Source organism: Haliaeetus leucocephalus, unplaced genomic scaffold, assembly GCF_000737465.1.
Source record: "Haliaeetus leucocephalus isolate CR32 unplaced genomic scaffold, Haliaeetus_leucocephalus-4.0 Scaffold1, whole genome shotgun sequence".
NCBI classification, from domain to species: Eukaryota; Metazoa; Chordata; class Aves; order Accipitriformes; family Accipitridae; genus Haliaeetus; species Haliaeetus leucocephalus.
In genome coordinates, this window is record NW_010972437.1 from 12,421,293 (window position 1) to 12,440,023 (window position 18,731).

An 18,731-nucleotide genomic window follows, 5' to 3' on the forward strand; every position below is an offset into this window, starting at 1 on the left:
CTGGTAGCCCCCACCATTCCTCATTAAAGTAGATTACTCCTCCTTGTTTTGGTTACAAATACATTCTTTTATTTGTAACTAGTATTTTCTGTTCTCTGTAGATAATGAATTATTTAAAGGAGGACAGCTTTGTCTGTGGCTTCATTTGTCCAGTTTGATTAGTTATTTAAGTGTTTTGCTCTCCTTGCTTGTAGCTGTTTAGTTGCTGTGGTTCCCAATAATACAGAACCCTCATTATAAATGTAATTTCAGAAGTAACTAAAGGTTTGTTCTAATTGGAATTTATAATGTGTTGCAGAGGAAAACAGCACTGCTGTATTTGTGCTGTAGTTGTAAAGCTTTGAGGGGAGGGTAGGATTTAGAAGAAAATAATTGTGGAAAACTATCAACTCATTCATTATGCATGTGAAAATATTAACAACTAAAAAATCATAACTATTAAGCATACTGGAGATTTAAGTGTTGAGAGACAAAAAAAATATTTTCTTTTATTACACAATTTTAATTTATTTTCTTTTTCCTCTGCAAAAATAACTTCCTGAGTTACGCTGTTACCAGTTCTACAATAATGGTAGAAGATATTTAACTATAAATAAAATGTATAAAAATACTTATCTGAGTGATTTTTAAAAGGAAATTAACTAGTTGAGAATTGGTACTTACAAATGTTTATTTTATAAAAGAGGATGTGAAAAGCCAATATTTAAAACTATAAATGTGAAGAGAAGACTCAGGGGAAGCACATTAAAGTTGAGGGGTAAAGTAGGATCAAGACCATGATGCATGAGGCTCTGCTAATATGCCAAGCTGTGGGTAACTTTAACATAGCTTTACAATCTAACTTTAGATAACTTCAAAACTATTTTGTCTTGCTTATGAAATAGTGGGATTTTAATCTAAGTCATGGCTATATGTAAATCCTTCTGAAGTGACTGAAAGCAGCTTCAATCTTCATTTATCAGGAGGATACTCCTCAGCCCTATTAGTCTTCAGTTTCTTGTAATTCGTATGATTCCATTCATTAGAAAGGATTTTGGAGTACATTTTATAGTGATTGATGTATGCTGTACATTACCATGTGAATTTTGTGCTTAGCAAAGGTGAACATGCCCTTGTTGGGTAACCTCGTTAATAACCTCATTAGTGTGCTAATACTTTTAAGTTTGGAAGGTTAAATTAAACACTGAAAGAAATCAGAAGAGCTTACGGAAATAGACATTTATGAATTATTTGAGTTTCAGTTTTAAAACTATAAACCTCTTTAAACATCTGGTTTTTAAATACAAGACATCAGTCACCGCAACTGGAAACTAATTTTGGTGGGGAAATCTTAAATATTTAGTCATTAATTACCTTTTAAACAGCTGGGTTTTTTGCTTGATATGGTAGGTAAATTTGACTACGTTAGAATGATAACTGCAAAATTGAAAGCTGGAAAATAAGAATAACATGGAAACACTTAGTTAAATAGTTTCAATTTAGTCTTGTGGAAAGATGGCTTAATGTTACCTATTTACCTGGTAGTAATTGCAAATTATTAAAATAATATTTCTAAGCTATGCTTTCTGCTTTTAGAACCGTACAGTCTTAAGATAAATTCATTTCTGGGAGTCTGTATTGCACAGTTTGCTAACATACGATAGCAGTGTAAAAGATGCAGATTTTGGCTGGAAGAGTTTATTTAAAATAAAATTTATGTAATTTGAATTTCATTTGTAGCCTGATAATACAATAGTTACAACTGTGAAACTTCCAAAGGTGTTTTTATGAAGCTATCCACAGAGCTAAAACTTCTAAAAAAATACATGGTATAGATAAGGAAGACCTTTCTTGTCCTGACTATTCTTTTATAGGCTGATAATTTTCTATGGATCACAGAAAACTTAAAGTGGTTCTTTGCCAAAATAAATATTTTGGGATATTTGTAGTAAATTTATATCTGAAGATACCCATGTGAAGATTTTGGAACTGAAACATACTTTAAATGCTTTTAGTGATGGGTTGAAATTTGAATTTTGATTATGATGGTATCATAAAAAAATGAAGCAGCTTATCACTGATCTCAAATTTAGTCCGAGATATTAGGGACCATTGATTTCTTGACTGTAAAACAGAATTCATATAATGTCTTCTATGCTTTCTCCAGTTACTAGTATGAGGCTCCTTGGAGGCTGAATATACGCACAGCTGCAGTATCTTTTCCTTGAACCAAAGCAGCTTGTAGAATTTAACTTACACTGGGGACACGAGGTGGTTTGAATCCTCAGATCAAGGGAGAGAAAATGTAATTTAGAGATGCTTCTGATCGCAGCCCTTTCTTGCTGTCTGTGTTGTACGTGCTGATTGCAGATTCTGGGCAACTATATATAGTATTTCTGGAATAAATTTTTAACAGATCTGTATTTTTTCACTTATTGATGTTTGTCTTTTATTTCTTGAGATATAATGGGGAGGGACAACAACACTTTCTAAGTGCAAAGATACTAAAATTTTGAGTAATTGCTCTCTCTGTTTTTTTGTTTGTTTGTTTTTAAATCCTAAGCAAATTCTAGAAATCTACAGTTTATTTTTGGAGATGACTTCTGCACTTCCGAAAATGCATAACATTATTGGCTTCCTATTGAAGCTAGAATTTTGTGTTTATACTGTGGCAATGTATAGAAAACACCATCAAGAATCAGCTTATTTCACTAAGTATTAAGCTCTAAAACACCCACAACAATAATATGAAGATCTTGGCAAAATGTAGCTATAAGTGAAACCAAATTGGGTGTTCATAAACCCCCAAATAGATGAAAAGGTATAATTGCTTAACAATTAATACGTAGAATTGCCTTTTGGGAAATTATTTTAAGAATTTTTTTCTCACTTTCTTAAATACCTTTTCTAGCTTGTATTTATCTGATTGACTAAGGATCATATTATCTACTTTAACTATGATCTGAAATTACATCCCCACTGAATTGTGAAATCATATTTTATGAATGAGGATTTAAATTTATTTCATAATAATGTAACAATAATATAAATAAATAGGCTGATGTTGGATTGTGTTCTTTTTGTTGTTTGTAGACACCAGAGAAGAAACAGTCAGAACCTTCTAGAGGAAGAAAAAGAAAAGCAGACACTCAGAGTGAAAGCAGCCAAGGTAAACTAAAATGTAAATGAATTAGATAGTTATTGCATGTATTTAATCAAATTACAATGCAAAAGGTTTTGACAGCCTTAAAAATTCTGTATTTTTGCTTGCATAAGACATGTGTTGGGTTTTGGATGGTAAATTATGTATCCTCCTGCTCCCCCCACCCTCATTTGTCACTGGAAGGGATGGGCAAGTAAAACCTGAATTGAGCTGGTACTTGCCCATAAGAATTGTGTACTACTGTGTGTGTAACTTGCAGCTATGATACAACTCTATGCTTTTAAGAGTTGTAGCAGCTCTTCTCATCCAAAATACCTTTGTGGTTTGTATTTCTTTTCAGTAGGTAAGGGGGGGAAGTGATTACAGATTATAATATCTGATTGCTTGTTTTTCAGGTATGTTTAAAAATTGAATTTTATTCTTCTTTTTCTATGGAGTATTGTACAGTGTAGTTGTCTAGAGGGATGGGAAAATTGGGATGAGACTGATTTCAAGTTTAATATTTACAAAGCATAGTTTTTGTCGTTCCTCTCTTGAATGTGACTTTTGGGGGAGGAATGGTGGAAATTTAACCTCAAGACAAAAATTCATTAAAAAGGGAGAGGAAATAGTTTTGGTAACAACTGTATTAGCTTTTTTTGGTTTCTAACTGAGCTAGGAAATGTCACTTCAGATACATATCGATGGGCTCCATATCTAGAAGTCTTCATGACGTAACATGCTATTAGTAAAAGAATTATGTAGTATGACTAAAATTAATTTCTTTGTAAGCGTTGCTTCACAGAGACCTGCTTTGTTCAAAGCACTTGAATGAAATTTCCTATTTCTGTTGTTCTAGTAGCCTATCCTTCCTGCTACCAATGAGAGTTGAAATTAGAGATGATAGAAATTTTAGGAACTTTTTGGCATAGACAACATGATTATAATGTCTTATAATTACTATTTTACTGTCAGCAACAGTGAAACCAAATAGTCTGCACTGCAGTATTCTCAAGGAACTGGCCTAGGAAACTGAAGCGTATTGGAGTGATACCGTACAGTTGAAGCACAGCAAATACTGCTGTTGGATCTCTTGTTCCTTTTTTCAATACATCTCTTGTATATTGCATACCTATGATTTTGACTTTGTAATATGCAAAATAATCCATAAATATTGAAGAAAAGTATTGTTTAGAACATGGAGGTAATTGGAAAGTGGGATAAAATCCGTGTAAATCTATTCATAATTGGCTGTGCCAAAATAATTTGATGTATTTCCTCAGTGCAGAGTTCTGTAACGTAACATAGATTTTTCTATACTGAAAAGGAATGCAGCCTGTCTCATTTATCTGGATGAAAGCAAATTTTAATTTGATAAAGCAATATATGAGAATTAAGCATGAAGACAGAAATCACTAGCAGAATTATAGGGTAGGTAAAGAACTGGCTAGAGGGCAGTAGCAATGCTATCTATGTACACTAACTGGGTAACTACTGGATGAGTTAGCTGTGTGCTGTTCCAGGTCTTTGAATTATTTTATCTAAATATGTTAAAAGTCTTGACACAAAAAGGGCTGCCAAATGTTTCTGTTTCTTCATGGTATTTCTTAGTGACACAAAGTTATGCAGCAGTGACAATATAGAGGCATATTGGACTAGAAAGAATGCTATTGCTGAAGCAATAGCAAAGCTTGAAAATCTTTGCTAAGAAGTCCAAAATTACATTTTTAGACCTATGTGTAATGATCTCCTAATTTATCGCAAAAATTTCTTTCTCTAAAGAAAAAAGCTTTGAACAATGATCTCTTTTCAAGATATCTCCTAACAGGTAGTCTGGCCTGTATAAGAGACATGTACAGTCTTAAGATTTATCTTGGGGCCAAATAGAAGAAAACATTTGTGCCATTGGGTAAGGCATTGGTGCAATCTCTGGAATGCCGCGTATGGGTCAGGTCTTCATGTTGAAGAAAGATTAATTCACATGGGTGCTCCTGAAGTCTCAATACCCATTAAGATAAAAGAAATTCTACTCTCTCATTCTGCAATATTTATCTCCCTAGTTAACCTTGTGAGTTAGCAGATTCATAATCAGGTTGGTAGGAATGGAAATACTTGTCATCCTCCATGCCCACACTATTATTGGCACTTAGGGAAATCCTTGGGCTGAACATTTGGGCACAATAACTCACATGGAGAAGATAATGTTAGTAGACTTGGTTAATTTGTTATTTTGGAAGTTGGTGAACTCGCTGGTGCTTGAGAAGGGGAGGGACTTAAAGCTAAAGGTTTGATCTGTAGGATGAGAGATGAATTTCCTGTTATCTACAAGAGGTCTAGGCTTACTGCTAAATCAGCACTAATCTGGTTTAGGAATTGAAGTGTGACTTAATTTCTGATTTCTCAATGAATAGAATATGCAAATCTCTTTGTTGTGGCCAATCCCTTAATTATCTACATAGGGTGATGATGTATTAGGACATCAAAGAAAACCAATTAACAAATGGTAAGACTTTGCTGTAATTACTCTTCAGGTAAAAATGTAAGACACATCTATAAGTGATTTATTTAATCAATTCTAATGTATTAATGTATTTGTTTCAGGAAAGAATATTGGGGGACGTGGTCACAAGATTAGTGACTATTTTGAGGTAAGGTTTTTGTGTGTTTGTAAAATTTACTTTAGCTTTTAAATTTACTTTTAGCTTTTTTGGGGTGTTAAAAAATGTTTGCTTGTAATGGACAGGCTTCTTGAGAGGATACTTTCTTTTTCTTTATGTCAGTTTATGAGTATTAAACCTTGAATTAGAGATGCAGTGATCTCTTGGTGCTGCCTGAGCTAAAATACAAACCCCATTTTCTTTCATGCTTTTCTTTAAATGGCCAAAGGCTACCCTAATAAAAGCAGTACAATCTCATTTAGAAATTCTGTGTACAGATGAGCTGTATCATTCAGTAGATGTATAATGTATTTTGATAAGATTGACTAATTGGAGGGCCATATCTTCTCTACAGTACCAAGGTGGAAACGGCTCTAGTCCAGTGCGAGGTGTACCTCCTGCAATCCGATCTCCTCAGAATTCACATTCCGCTCCTTCTTCTGTAAGTTTGTGAACTTTGTAATTGCTGGAGATTAGTTTCACAGTCTAAAAGTAGAGTAATTGTAAAGAATCTATATTCCAGGGAAGAGTTTTCAAAGGAAGGGATCCTGGGAAGGAGGCTTTGCCTTTCAACAGGAAAAAAAAAAAAAAATTAAGTTAAATATTAAAACTAAAATTTTCTGTTAATGCTGGAACTTCTTTTTTTAAAACATCAATTTAAAATACAAAGTAATTATGTAAATGTTGAATAAATGTTAAAATGTTCTAATGACATCTTTTCACAAGCCTCACACAGAAAAGGGGAAGATTTTTGTTACTTATGAGGAAACTGAACGCCTAACTCGGAACTTTAAAAGCTCAGTTTTTTATAAATTGTAAGTTTTTAAATAATTGACACCTAATTTGCCTGTATTGTTCTAAAATTCCCTTTGTTGGTCATGCTAAGTAATTTTTTTTCCTCCTCATGTACACAATTTCAGTGTTAAGCATACGCACCTGTGATTCTAAATGGCCAAACAGATTCTACCAGTTATAGAAAGGATTTGTTTTCTCTGCTTCTAGACCTTAGCTTTTATTCCATGTACTTTCATCTTCAGGCATCCTCTTATTCTTGTTAACAGTATGGAGTGTAATACAGATTGTGGAATTTGGCTTGAAAACAGTCTCATTCGCACAAACTAGTGGGTTTGGGGAAGCTTCATTAACAGGATTTGTGTTCTGATCTGCACTAGCTTCACCTTTCTGGTTCTCCCATGGCAAATGACCACTCCAAAAATAACTGACATTATTTTTGAGTTGTGAAAGCTTAGAATCAGAAGAATAAGTCTATGTGAGACTGACATTGCCTTATGTCAGTCTTGTATTAAATCTTTCAGTCTGTTTCCCAAAAGTGACAATCTTAGTTTTCTCAGAGAATATATTGCATCCTTTCTAAACTGCAAGTGATATGTAACAGCATAGTGATAGCTCTTAATGCAGTGCTCCAAGTAGTATCTTCTGCAGTAACGATACTTTATTTCTCCATTCAATATGATTTTCCTGCCAAGAGTTGTAAACAAGGCTATGTTCATAATTGAATATTATAGTGGTATCTAAAATCCTTTGTCTTCATGCGTTCCAGGTTCGACAGAATAGTCCTTCTCCTACTTCATTAGCTTTCGGGGACCACCCTATCACACAACCAAAGCAGTTATCTTTTAAAATTACTCAGGTAACTATTTTTGCGTAGAGCTATCCTGTATCACTTCAGAATGTAGAAAAAACCTGATAGATACTTGTCTTTCAACTTCTTCTAAACTCTTAAAGGCTTTCAAAAGCTTTGCTTTTTACAATCCGCCAAAGCATTTTTCTGTTAAGTTTAGTAGCTCATAATTTAAATCTCTGATTAATTTTGTATTCTGCACTTGGTCTGCTTCCAACGTTGCACTTCATGAGTTAGATGACCATGTCATTGGTAGGCTTTTGCTTAAGATTTTAGCTGTTGTGTGATCTTAGAAGTAGAGGCTGCTCTTCCAGGCAGTATTTGAAGTGACAGCTGCTGTTGTCATATTGCATTTAAAATATGACATTGAAGAAGAAAAATGAGATGGTAATCAAAATTATCAAGATATAGTTGTCATGACTTTTAAAAGCTGAAAGCAACTGTTTTATCCTCTCTGCCATTTCTGACATGATCCGTTCCATCTTTCACAAGTTAGTCAGAACAAGGCTACTTCACCTGTTGACCAGATACAGAGAATTTGATGTAATTAGCTGACATTTACATTCTTGCCCTGTTTTATATGCTTTTTTGTGAACAGTAACTTTTTAATTAGTGATTAAATCTTTTAACACTGTTAGTGGTTTGTCCCAGCTGTTCACAGTTGTCCTCACAAAGAGGGAAAGCAGTTTTGAATAAGAACATGCCATGTCACTTTCAAAACATATGAAAATAAGATGTGCTGGTCTTGTTGAATGTTTGAAAGTAGTTTATTTCTCTCCGTAACAAATGTGAGAAAAATAATGCTGTAATTGTTAAAGGAAAAGATAAATATTTCAAAATGTTCTTTTTAGACTGATCTCACAATGCTGAAATTAGCTGCACTAGAAAGTAATAAAAATCAAGACTTGGAAAAGAAAGAAGGTCGTATAGATGACTTACTCAGGGTAAGTGTTAGACATGGGGTAAAGATATTTATTCAGAACAACAGACAGTGAATCTGAGGTAAATATTTTAAATGCTTTAGTAATCCTTGTTTTTAAAAATAACCCTGGAGCTACCTAAATTACAAGGTGAAACGACTTTTTAATTTTTGTAAAAAAAAATTTTTTTTTTCCCTGAAAATCTGAGAAGTCTATAAAATGAAATGCATAGGGGTTTGGTTTGGGGTTTTTTTCTGCTTCTGTGCTATGGCTTGTTAATGATTAAATATGTTTATAGACTTTCTGAAGGTACAAAGAAAGCTGATGCTGTTTTGCAGGCAGTTGATTAATTCCTTAAGTTCATAATATAATTTCACGAAACAGGTGTTCTTTTGTGGTTCTCATTGTGAATAGTAGTTATCAGTGGGACAACTGTTGGTGGTTTCAGAATGGAGGTGATTGTGACAGAAATTATTATGGGCAATAAATAACAAATTTAATAAGAAACCTATGCTATACTGTGCTTTAAGACCTGTTTTCAGAAAAAAAATCTTAATGCTTGTGCTCTTGAAAGAAGTGTTGGAGAGGTGATATATAGAAATATGAAACAAAAACCCCTGTATTCACAAGTCATAGTCTGTTTAGTGTTTATATGTGGGCAAGTATATATTAATCCGTGCAGTCATACACTATAAAATTGTACATGTAGATTGTTTTAGCACATGTTCAACAGTATGGGATAGACAAACCTAGCTTTTTTTTTTAATCATTTAGTTTTAAACAAAATAATATTGCTGTTGGGTTTTTTAGGTAATAAGTTAAATATAATTGGAACATAGGGAACCTGTTAAACTTCCTACTCAGATAATTGAAACTTTTATCATAGTGATTTGTTTTGTTTCCTTTTAAATTAAAAATGTTAGGATTTCATGTGACTTCAGCAATCAGATACAAAGGATCCGGAGCTAAATTTGAACTTCCAGTTTAACACTGGAGGACTGGAAAAATGATCAGTACAATGCTTTTATATATTATTTATATGCTGAATGCTCTGTAATACAGAATGTAGCGCAGTGTAAAGGAAATAAAAAAGGAAGAAAGGCATCCTTCTACAGATTGGGATAGATCTGTGAAATAAGTTTTTTGCCTATACATATATATGTTTATATGTGTTCCGTACTTTAGTCATGTGAAGGTAAATACCTTTATTTTCTGTGACAGCTGATTAAAAAAACTGGTGTTTTGATTTATCTTTTCATATTTTTTATATATTTATTAGGCTAACTGTGATCTTAGAAGACAAATAGATGAACAACAAAAGCTACTTGAAAAATATAAAGAAAGGTTAAACAAATGTATTTCAATGAGCAAGAAGCTTCTAATTGAAAAGGTAAGTTTACTGCTTTTAAAATCTTTGTCATAAAAACTGTGAGGGTGCTATAGAACTCCATTATGATTCCTTCATTTTCACTTTAACTTTTTCACATTAGTGTCTGAGACTGAAACTTCATATGCGTGGTCTCTATCTGGCAGTAAGTGTTTTTATAAGCCTGAATAGGCAAAATAAAATGTTGAGCCTTTTTCAGATCATGGAAAATGTGACTTCTTTAATTTAAGGCGGGGAGGGGTGTCCCCATCATGAGTATTTCAGATATAGCAAAGTGTAAAAGATAAGAGTTTAGTATGTGGCAAATTTTTTGGACAAACGTTAAGAATGAGATTACAGTGAATGAAAAAAATTCTGAACATTGTTGTGGAGAGCAGATGGATAAAATCTCGTTGTGAGACACTTAAGTGTCTGAGATAATTTTTGATGTAAAATGATAAAATGCTCTGTTAGTTCAGGAAACACAGAAATGGAAGTGACCATTTACCTTCATACTACTATGAAAGAAATATTTATTTCAAATTTAATGCCAATTATAATTAAACTAGCAGCAATTTCTTAAAAGAGGAGGATACCTTGTTTTTCTCCCTCTTCTTTAAAATAGCCTTATTTAAAAAAAAAATTAACAAAAAGTGAATAGACAGTGAGCTTATTACAAATTAGGATACAAAAAAGTTTTAAGGTAAGTAGCCAGGTCTCTTCCCTAACACTAGCTGCTAGATGCTGCTATCAGATACAAAGACACAGACTGATCTGTTAGAGGATTAGGGAGAGTTTCCTTGCTAGCATGCCATAAATAAATTATTGCAATCCTTTTTAAGTTCCAGCATGAGGGGAATGCAGGGAAAAGATGCATCAGATCTGTTTAGCATGATACTAGGTGGGCACCTTCAGACCAAGAATCTCACATAGGCCATTTTTTGTGAAAGGCTGCGCAGACCTCCTCTTCAGTCTAGAAGTCTGTTTGCACAAAGATACTTAACTCTGTCAACTTCTCCCCTTTTTTTTTTTTTTTTTTTTTTGTGGGGATGTGTATGATTTTGGGCCATTAGGCACTTCTTAAGAAGCAAGCATTTGTAACAATTAAGGAAGTTTCTGTCCATCAGCGGTGTTCACAGTATTCTTTCTTCTTGTGCTGAAGCAGACTAGGCAGACTCAGTCATTTATCACATCCCAGGGATGCTTCTGGTAGTAGTGACTGGTTCTGAGAAGGGCACCTGCTTCTATTACTGTAAGTGAATATCTGATTGCAGTTAAGTCTATCTGCAGTGCATTCCCACATAGAGATTCCTGAGCTCAGTCAGTTTGGTACAAGTAGTAACACAGATGCTCTGTCAAGGGAGTTAGTATAGTAGGTGCACTCCTTCTGATATCCAAGCAGGCTCATTTAGTATAATAGACGTGTACAGACATAATCTTAATTATATGCCTGTATGATGCTGATACTCTATCAGTTTTGCTGTACTTACAAATAAAATGTTTTGTTAATTATGAAGAACAGTGAACTTTACAGGAAAACTGTCAAACTCAGATTTTTTTGTTGTTGTTTGTGCACAAATCGTCATTAGTACCAATTCTAACAACTGCAGATGTTTGAGTTCTGCAGAAATTAGAATAAATGGAGTAAAGTAATAAAAGATATTTTAATCTTTTCTCCTCTTATCCCTTCTTTAGAAAGTTGTTGGAAAAAAACTGAGTGTTTTACAGACTTTTTGAACACTTTAGTATTACTAAACATGATTTTTTTTTTGTTTTGTTTTCTTAGAGCACACAGGAAAAGCTGGCAAGCAGAGAGAAGAGCATGCAAGACAGATTACGCCTGGGGCATTTTACAACAGTTCGTCATGGTGCTTCATTTACTGAACAGTGGACAGATGGCTTTGCATTTCAAAATCTTGTGAAGTTAGTCAATGCTATTTTCTTAAAATTCTCACTAATTGTTAGTTCCCTCTAGTGGATTTTTTTTATTACTAAGGTTCTAGGATTGGAGCGGCTTTTCATATGTTGTATTTTGCTTTGCCTTTTGAAGACTGAGAATACAGTACAGAACTGCCTTAATCAATTGAGAGAATACTAAGGGCTGAGTGTCTTTGAAAGACAGTTTGGTTTCACTTGATTTTAACTGTCCTTAGAAAAGCATGAATGTACTAAATGAGCAGCACGTAATTATTCAGCTCAGCTGGTAGAAAGAGCTATAAAACTAAATCAGTGATTTTTCAAGCAGCTAACCATGTATCACTGATGATCATTGGGGCAGATGAGGTCTGTGAAGTTCTCATTGGTCACATAGGTGCTGCCCGCACATCCATCACTGTAGCAGGTTTTTCTGGCATCCAGCTTCTCAGTGCCATGAAGGAGGACTGACAACTCTGGCAGCCTCAGGTAGGGTCTAGTGCAAGTGGATGGGGGAAAGCAGCCACCTGGAAAAGAGCTGCTGCAACAGGTACTTCAGCAGAGATGGGGCCAAGGAAAAGGGCTCTGGGAGACCATCAGAGATGGTCATAAAATAATTATGCAATGCCTCAAAAGGTGTTCTTTGGTAATGAGTCTGATTCAGTCTTTGGAGAGCTATATAGATATATATATATATCTATGAAAATAATCCACCAAGATTTTAGTTTTTGAAGGGCAATATGTAGTCTTAGCATTATGTGATTGCCTAGGGCATTGGTTTTTTTAAGACAATCTTAAAAACAGTCTGTATACGTGTTTTGCATAAAAGCTGTAATGGTTTGCTATACAACCAAACTGTTGATTCATTTGGGAACGGTCAAATCAAATTCAATATTTGGCCTATAAAAATCAAGTACTCTCTATTGACTCTGTAACATTTCTTTTGATGGTGTAAAAGGTGTCCACCAGCTCAGATACTTTTTTTTTCTTTTGCTAGTGCAGAAATCATGTGTAACACTTAGAAAAACAAAACAATCCCAAAACAACAAAAAAAAAAACCCCCACCACTTGTTTCAAAAGTAAATTGTGCCAAAACTTTAGCAAAATTTTTCCACCTCATGAAAAAATTTGGTGTTCTTTTTCCTAGGAAACATTTTCACAAGTACAGTAAGTTTCCTAAAAACCTCTTAATGCTTTATCAGTTAAAAAGATAGTTCTTTAAAAAAATGCAAAATGATGAAACTTTAATAAAGCTTTTTTTGGGGTTTACAGGCAGCAAGAATGGGTGAATCAACAAAGGGAAGACATTGAAAGGCAAAGAAAGCTCCTGGCCAAGCGAAAGCCTCCAACTACAAATAATTCTCAGGCACCATCTGCCAATTCTGAACCCAAGCAGAGGAAAAATAAAGCTGTGAATGGGGCAGAAAACGATCCCTTTGTTAGACCCAATTTACCACAGCTGTAAGTTTAACATTTCAATCAGTCTTTTACATAAATTCTCAGATATTGTCTGTGTGAGTTCTATTCAAATAACAGCATAAAAAGACACTCAGTATATTCAGCAGCTATATTCTCACTGACGACTTGCTGATGTTAGGGAAATTTGCACCACTGCCTATGAAGATGTCATACAATTGCCCAGTTTATTTTTGGTAAAGTCACCAGAGAAAGGCCCATTCTGTGTTTATGCAATGTTCCTTCTGTTTTCCTGATCTAGAGGAGTCCTTATTCTGGTTTCCTACTCTTGTAATGTCACTGATACCTATTGAACTTTCCTTGATCACATTGGTTTAGGAGCCTCTCCTTTACTGAGAGATCATTTCATTTTTCATATAACAGTCTTTAGCTAACAAGAAAAGTTTTTTCAGCCTTTAGTATTTGAGGACGTGTCTAAAAACAAATGGAAAAAAATTTCCCCACACACTTCTGAATGCTAGATCCAGAGCAACTGTCAGAAGTTACCGATCCCATTTCACATACTGACAATGTTGAAATTTTTTGTCATTTAAACATAAAAATTGAGAGCTATCAAAGAATTCTCCACTTTTCAAGTGACATTTTTTCCTGCAGACAGAAATGCTATAATTCAAGGCACAGACAGATGTGTCCTTGACATTTAATTTGAGCATTTTAAGGAGTTCCTGCTTGGAGATACTAGTTATTGCTCTTGATGCCAAGAGGCTGAAGCTGATAGTGTATCTGTTCCTAGACAGGTTAAATAAAAAGTAAATAACTAGGGTTAAAAAGACTACTGAATTAATCTGTGTTACTTTGCAGAATTAGGCTACATGTGTATGGTCACCTCTCCCTTGTGGAGGTAGTAATTTATACCTCTGGGGGTTTGGGGGTAAATAAATGACTCTCGTTAGATCTGCAAAATACATATGTTTGGACCATCAGTTTAAAGACAGCTGCATATGTTTTGCATAATGCATCATTCTTAAAGTTCACATTGTGAAATTGTTTGGCTGTGACAAAAATACCATGAAATACAGTAGTAAGGCTGGCAATGTAAGCAAATCTTGATTAGTGTTACTCGTATATTTTGGTAGAGCTGAGTTGTCATCGCTCAGATTGATTCTTTATTAATACTTACTGCCTACGTTTCATCTTCTTAGAACATAATTAATACTTCTGAATAGTACGGTAAAGATTACCATCATTTTAAAAAATACCTTTTTGATTGAATGTAATACCTCGTTATTAGAAGTAACATTTAAGTAATGGAAAAGACCTGAAAAATTACCAAACTTTTACTTTGCCAGCTTCTGGCCAGGTCTTCATGTTAAATTTACATCATCTTATTGCTGCTTTAGGAGGTGATAAAATACACATTTGGGAAAAAATACAGAAGACGTGTTCTAATTATTAAGTAGGACAAGATGAATTCCTGATAATAGACTTCTGAATATTTTCTTGTGTTACGCAGTTTTAAATAAATTCCAAATGACTAAAAACTTTTTAAATTTTCATTTCATTTGGCTTAACCAGTTACGTGTTAAATGGCACACGAAAATGCTTGCTGGTTATGGAATTGCCAAGAGAACAGTCAGAATTGACCTTTTGTATTTAATGCTAGCATAAATGTAAGCTGTTATTGAATCAAAATTGTTTTTCCTTGAAGTGTCTTAATTTGGTCATTATATAATCTAGATATGCAATTGTTTGCCTATATGATAAGTTTATAAATTTTGTTTCAGATCTATGAGAACGTCTGTAATGTGTCCTGAGATCACAGAATCATTAAGCCGCATCGTGTTTTTAGGCCTTTACTTGAAAGGGTTTTTTAAATGTTTGTATTTAGGATTAATTATAATTTTGTATAGTGGCATTATGTGTTGACTCCTCTCTGCTTCTCAGTACAGAATTAAATGCTTTTTGTGTATCTTGCTAAAACAATTATTAATTGTGCACTTCCATTTTAGAGTAAATTTGTCATCTCTTGTATGTGATTCTCTCCTATTACATTGTGCTTATCACTGTTCCTGTGTTACTTCAAAAGTAATGATCTTAATTAGTATAGCCAAATGGAAGTGATTCTGCTTATATGAGGCATGGGGAAATGCAGAGCTGCTTGAGATTAATGAACTAAACCAGTACCAAATCAGTACAACATGTATGCAAGTGATGAGGCAGAACTTTTTAAACAAACAACTTGCTAGCAGTTGTTAGCAACAAGTGTCTCTACCACTGCATTGTTTGCTTTAGAAAATGTCTCCAGCTGCAGATATTGACAAGACAAAATGATCTATAGCTTTGTAACAAGCAGTATTATTGAAGCCCTTTTGAAAACAGGTATTAACTGTTTTGAAATGGATTGAAGGTGTTGCCTGAGGGATTCTTAATAAGGGCATTGTTTTAGTTTAGCTGAATATACTATGGTCTCTGATACAAATTTAAAAGCAAAATTTTTGCACTGAAGTTATTAGTATAAAAGTGGCCGCCTGCCAGTGTCCTGTGAGTGAACGGTGGGTTTGGTGTTTAAATAATATGCAGCAGATGAGTCTACCCACCATCCTGGTTTTTCATCATTCTTTCCCTTTTTGTGGCCCAAACAAAAACTAAAAAGTAGTTTCAATTTTGAGAGATCTCTTTTCTGCTGAGTGAAGTAATCTTACTAGTCTTACATGAAAGGAATAAATTAAAATTTATGTAAAGAAAAAACATTTATTTGAGGTAGAGGTTGCCTTCTTACCCCTGGAAAAACCTGTTCGAAAACTCTATTCCAAATTCTTTGGAGACTTGAGAGATTATAATGCTAGTCCCCACTTCTTGGAAGCAGCTCTTATTTCACTAGATGGTTATTTCTAGGAGCAACTTTTTATTTAGTTTAGGTGGTGTAGTCCTTCGTGTGCAGCTTCAGCCCTGTAAGTTATATTCACTTCCAGTCACCTCTTCCTCTGCTTCCCAGTTCTTCCATGGGAGTCTGCATGCATCCTTGTCCCTGCACGCAATTTGGAATAGGAGAGCAGAGGGAGCTGGCAGAGTTTGTTACTGTAGCTGAACAAATGCATCATTTAGAGGGAGCATTCTGTTCTGTGTGGAACAAATAAAAATATTTTCAGAAACTTTTTCAGGCTGAAGTGCCAGCAATGTGTCTGGGCTTTACAGGGCAAGTAAAGACAGCTCCTTTCCTGAGGCAGTCTCTTTCTAGGGCAAACATGGAAACAGTGGTGAAAAGATCTCATGGAAGGCTTTGACTTGGTCAGCGTCTGCCCATCCTTTTAGAAATTCGAGGAATAAGGTTGGACTAAAAAAAGGAGCGCTTCAGAAATTGTAGCCAAAGATTTGTATCGGATGTATGTATGGCTGTTCAGGGGCATGGCTGCATTCTGCTGTGCCTATGCATCCAGGATGATTTTTCAACTGGGAAAAGACGGGAGGAGAGGGTTGTAAATGTGCCATGCTTGGTCATCATGAAAACGAAGAAGCACATGACCGTTTTGAGTTTTTGTCTTCTCTATACCCACTAGTAAGAGTGTTTTTGTCATAGAAGAAGGTTTTGTCTGAACTTGTGAGGAAGAAGTGCAAAGAAGATTGGCTATGTCTACCTATGCATACTGTGTCAAAGCCTTTGAAATGTGGGTATGAAAACGGTTAAACAACTGGAAGGCCTATTTTTGCTAATTAAAAAAAAAATAAATGTTTAAATTGGTGATAATCAAATCTTTCAGGCCAGGTAAGCTATCTACTTTCTTCCAGCGACAAGTAAAGATGGCACACCATGGCCCTACATGTCACAGGAAAATTACACTATATGCACAGAGTATGTCCACTGCTTTTGGGGAATTTCAGGAATTCATTGCATGTGTATGGTAGTTCATTTGGCTGTAGACAGTTAAAATACAGCATTTGTTGCCCAGTAATTCTGAGCAGAAAAGATCAGTCAGGACCATTAATTCATGCAATCTACTCCCAGCTGCCCTTCTTCCCCAATGCTCCTCAGATTAGCCTCAAGCCTGCCTACCCAGCTTAAGTTCATGTAGTGGATGGCCACAGCCTGTTTCTGGCTGACGTCCCTCCTCTGTGCTCCTCAATGTTTCTTCCTCCGTATCTGATGAGACCTGTGTGTCTCAGGTGATGGAGGAGCAATGCCTTCTGTGGGAAATGATGGTCTCTCATAGGCGACTTCTGTTTTCAGAAGGTGCCTCCAGCGTGCCACTGCCCTGCAAAAGGCAGAGGGTGGATACAGGTGGGAAGCAGTGGGCTGATGGGAGGCAATCTCTAGGCTGGGTGTTTTCAGACTGCGCAGCAGGGCAGTGGCCTATAGCCAGAAAACAGACAGCATGCACACTGTTGTTGTTTTACTGCTATTTGTCATGCACTATTTTAATATGAATATAAAGTATGGTATATTTATAGATAAAAAGTAATAAACTCCTACTTCTAAAAAAAAAAGTAGATGTTTCTGAATATGAGGGAATAAAGTTTTGTTTTTCATAGGTAAAGGAACAAAATCTAAAGTGACTATGTCTGTGTACGGTTCAGCATTTTATATGCCTTCCTCCAAAACATGGTGGTCAGTAACGAGTTTCAAATTGCTGTGAATCATGCTGTGCCTCTAATAGAGTTAGATTTGTAAGGAAATAGAAAAATGGAAAACAGTCATTTATTGGGATATAGCATGGAAACGTGGAAAGAATGACTTCGAATCTTAATGTTTTCAATATGACCTCTAACTTCTGCTCTGTGCTCAAGAGGGCTATTTAAGAACTTTTTGGAAAGCAATACTTGCTAGAGCTGTCTAGGCACATTGTCACAACTCTGCGTAGATAGTTGAGGTTTTATAAAAAGGACCAGATTTCCTATATTATGTTGGTTTTTCAGGGGATCTGTGGTTTTAGGGCTCTCAGTGTTCAATGAAAATTCTGGAAGGTCATGTCATAAACTTCATATTTTCAGTGTGTTTTACTTGTGGTTCAGCTTTGCTGAGCCACCTAAATACTTTTCTTCCTGAGAAAGACAAATTTTACTATCTGCATTTTTGGAAATGCACAAATTTGTAATTTATACTGTAGACAAGAATCTGGAAAGAATAATATTCAACCTTATACACATTGGCATTGTTCTTTTGCCTTTTTTAATTGAGAACTTAATCCATGTTAGAGTAGTTTGCTATTTGAGTAGAAGTATTGATAAAATGTCAGATGCTGCTGTGAGTTTTCTAGCGTAGTCTTGATGCTCTTTTTGTTAGGTCTAGATGTATTAGAGCAGGAATTAGAGCATTGTTTTAGGTTTCTTGCTGTTGTTTGGACTGTAGAGAGAATGCATTGCCAGCTTTCCTAGCTATTGAGACACCCCACTGCACATTTGCTTTAATGCCTCTTCTTTTAAGATGTAACATAAATTTTCTAAACCCAGAGGAGATTCTGCCAGGATAAGAACATAAACGTTTGGTCCCAAAATCTGGTACTAAGGGACCTATTGCCTTTCTTGGAGAGGCAAACTTCCTCACTGTACTGCCTTCAGAGTCTTTGGGGATGTCTGTTGACTGGAATACAAGGCTGCTTTTCATTCCAGTAGGAAAAAAAAATGCAGGGTAACCTTGTATGATGCTTCTTAAAAGAAAGGATCACTTCCTTCTCAAATTCTGACAGGACGTGGTTATGGA

At 35.0% G+C, this 18,731-nt stretch overlaps 1 protein-coding gene across 2 annotated transcripts in view; it reads left to right on the forward strand.

Annotated features, from left to right (window-relative positions):
* The window catches only part of TLK1 (tousled-like kinase 1), a 70,802-nt gene that overhangs the window by 32,883 nt on the left and 19,188 nt on the right, over window positions 1-18,731 (forward strand). For both annotated transcript variants that reach the window (XM_010566958.1, XM_010566967.1), the window contains exons 4-11: window positions 3,073-3,148; window positions 5,723-5,769; window positions 6,134-6,220; window positions 7,340-7,429; window positions 8,272-8,364; window positions 9,620-9,730; window positions 11,493-11,629; window positions 12,893-13,081. In XM_010566958.1, coding sequence (XP_010565260.1) covers window positions 3,073-3,148; window positions 5,723-5,769; window positions 6,134-6,220; window positions 7,340-7,429; window positions 8,272-8,364; window positions 9,620-9,730; window positions 11,493-11,629; window positions 12,893-13,081 — 830 coding nt within the window. The remainder of the gene's footprint in view (window positions 1-3,072; window positions 3,149-5,722; window positions 5,770-6,133; window positions 6,221-7,339; window positions 7,430-8,271; window positions 8,365-9,619; window positions 9,731-11,492; window positions 11,630-12,892; window positions 13,082-18,731) is intronic.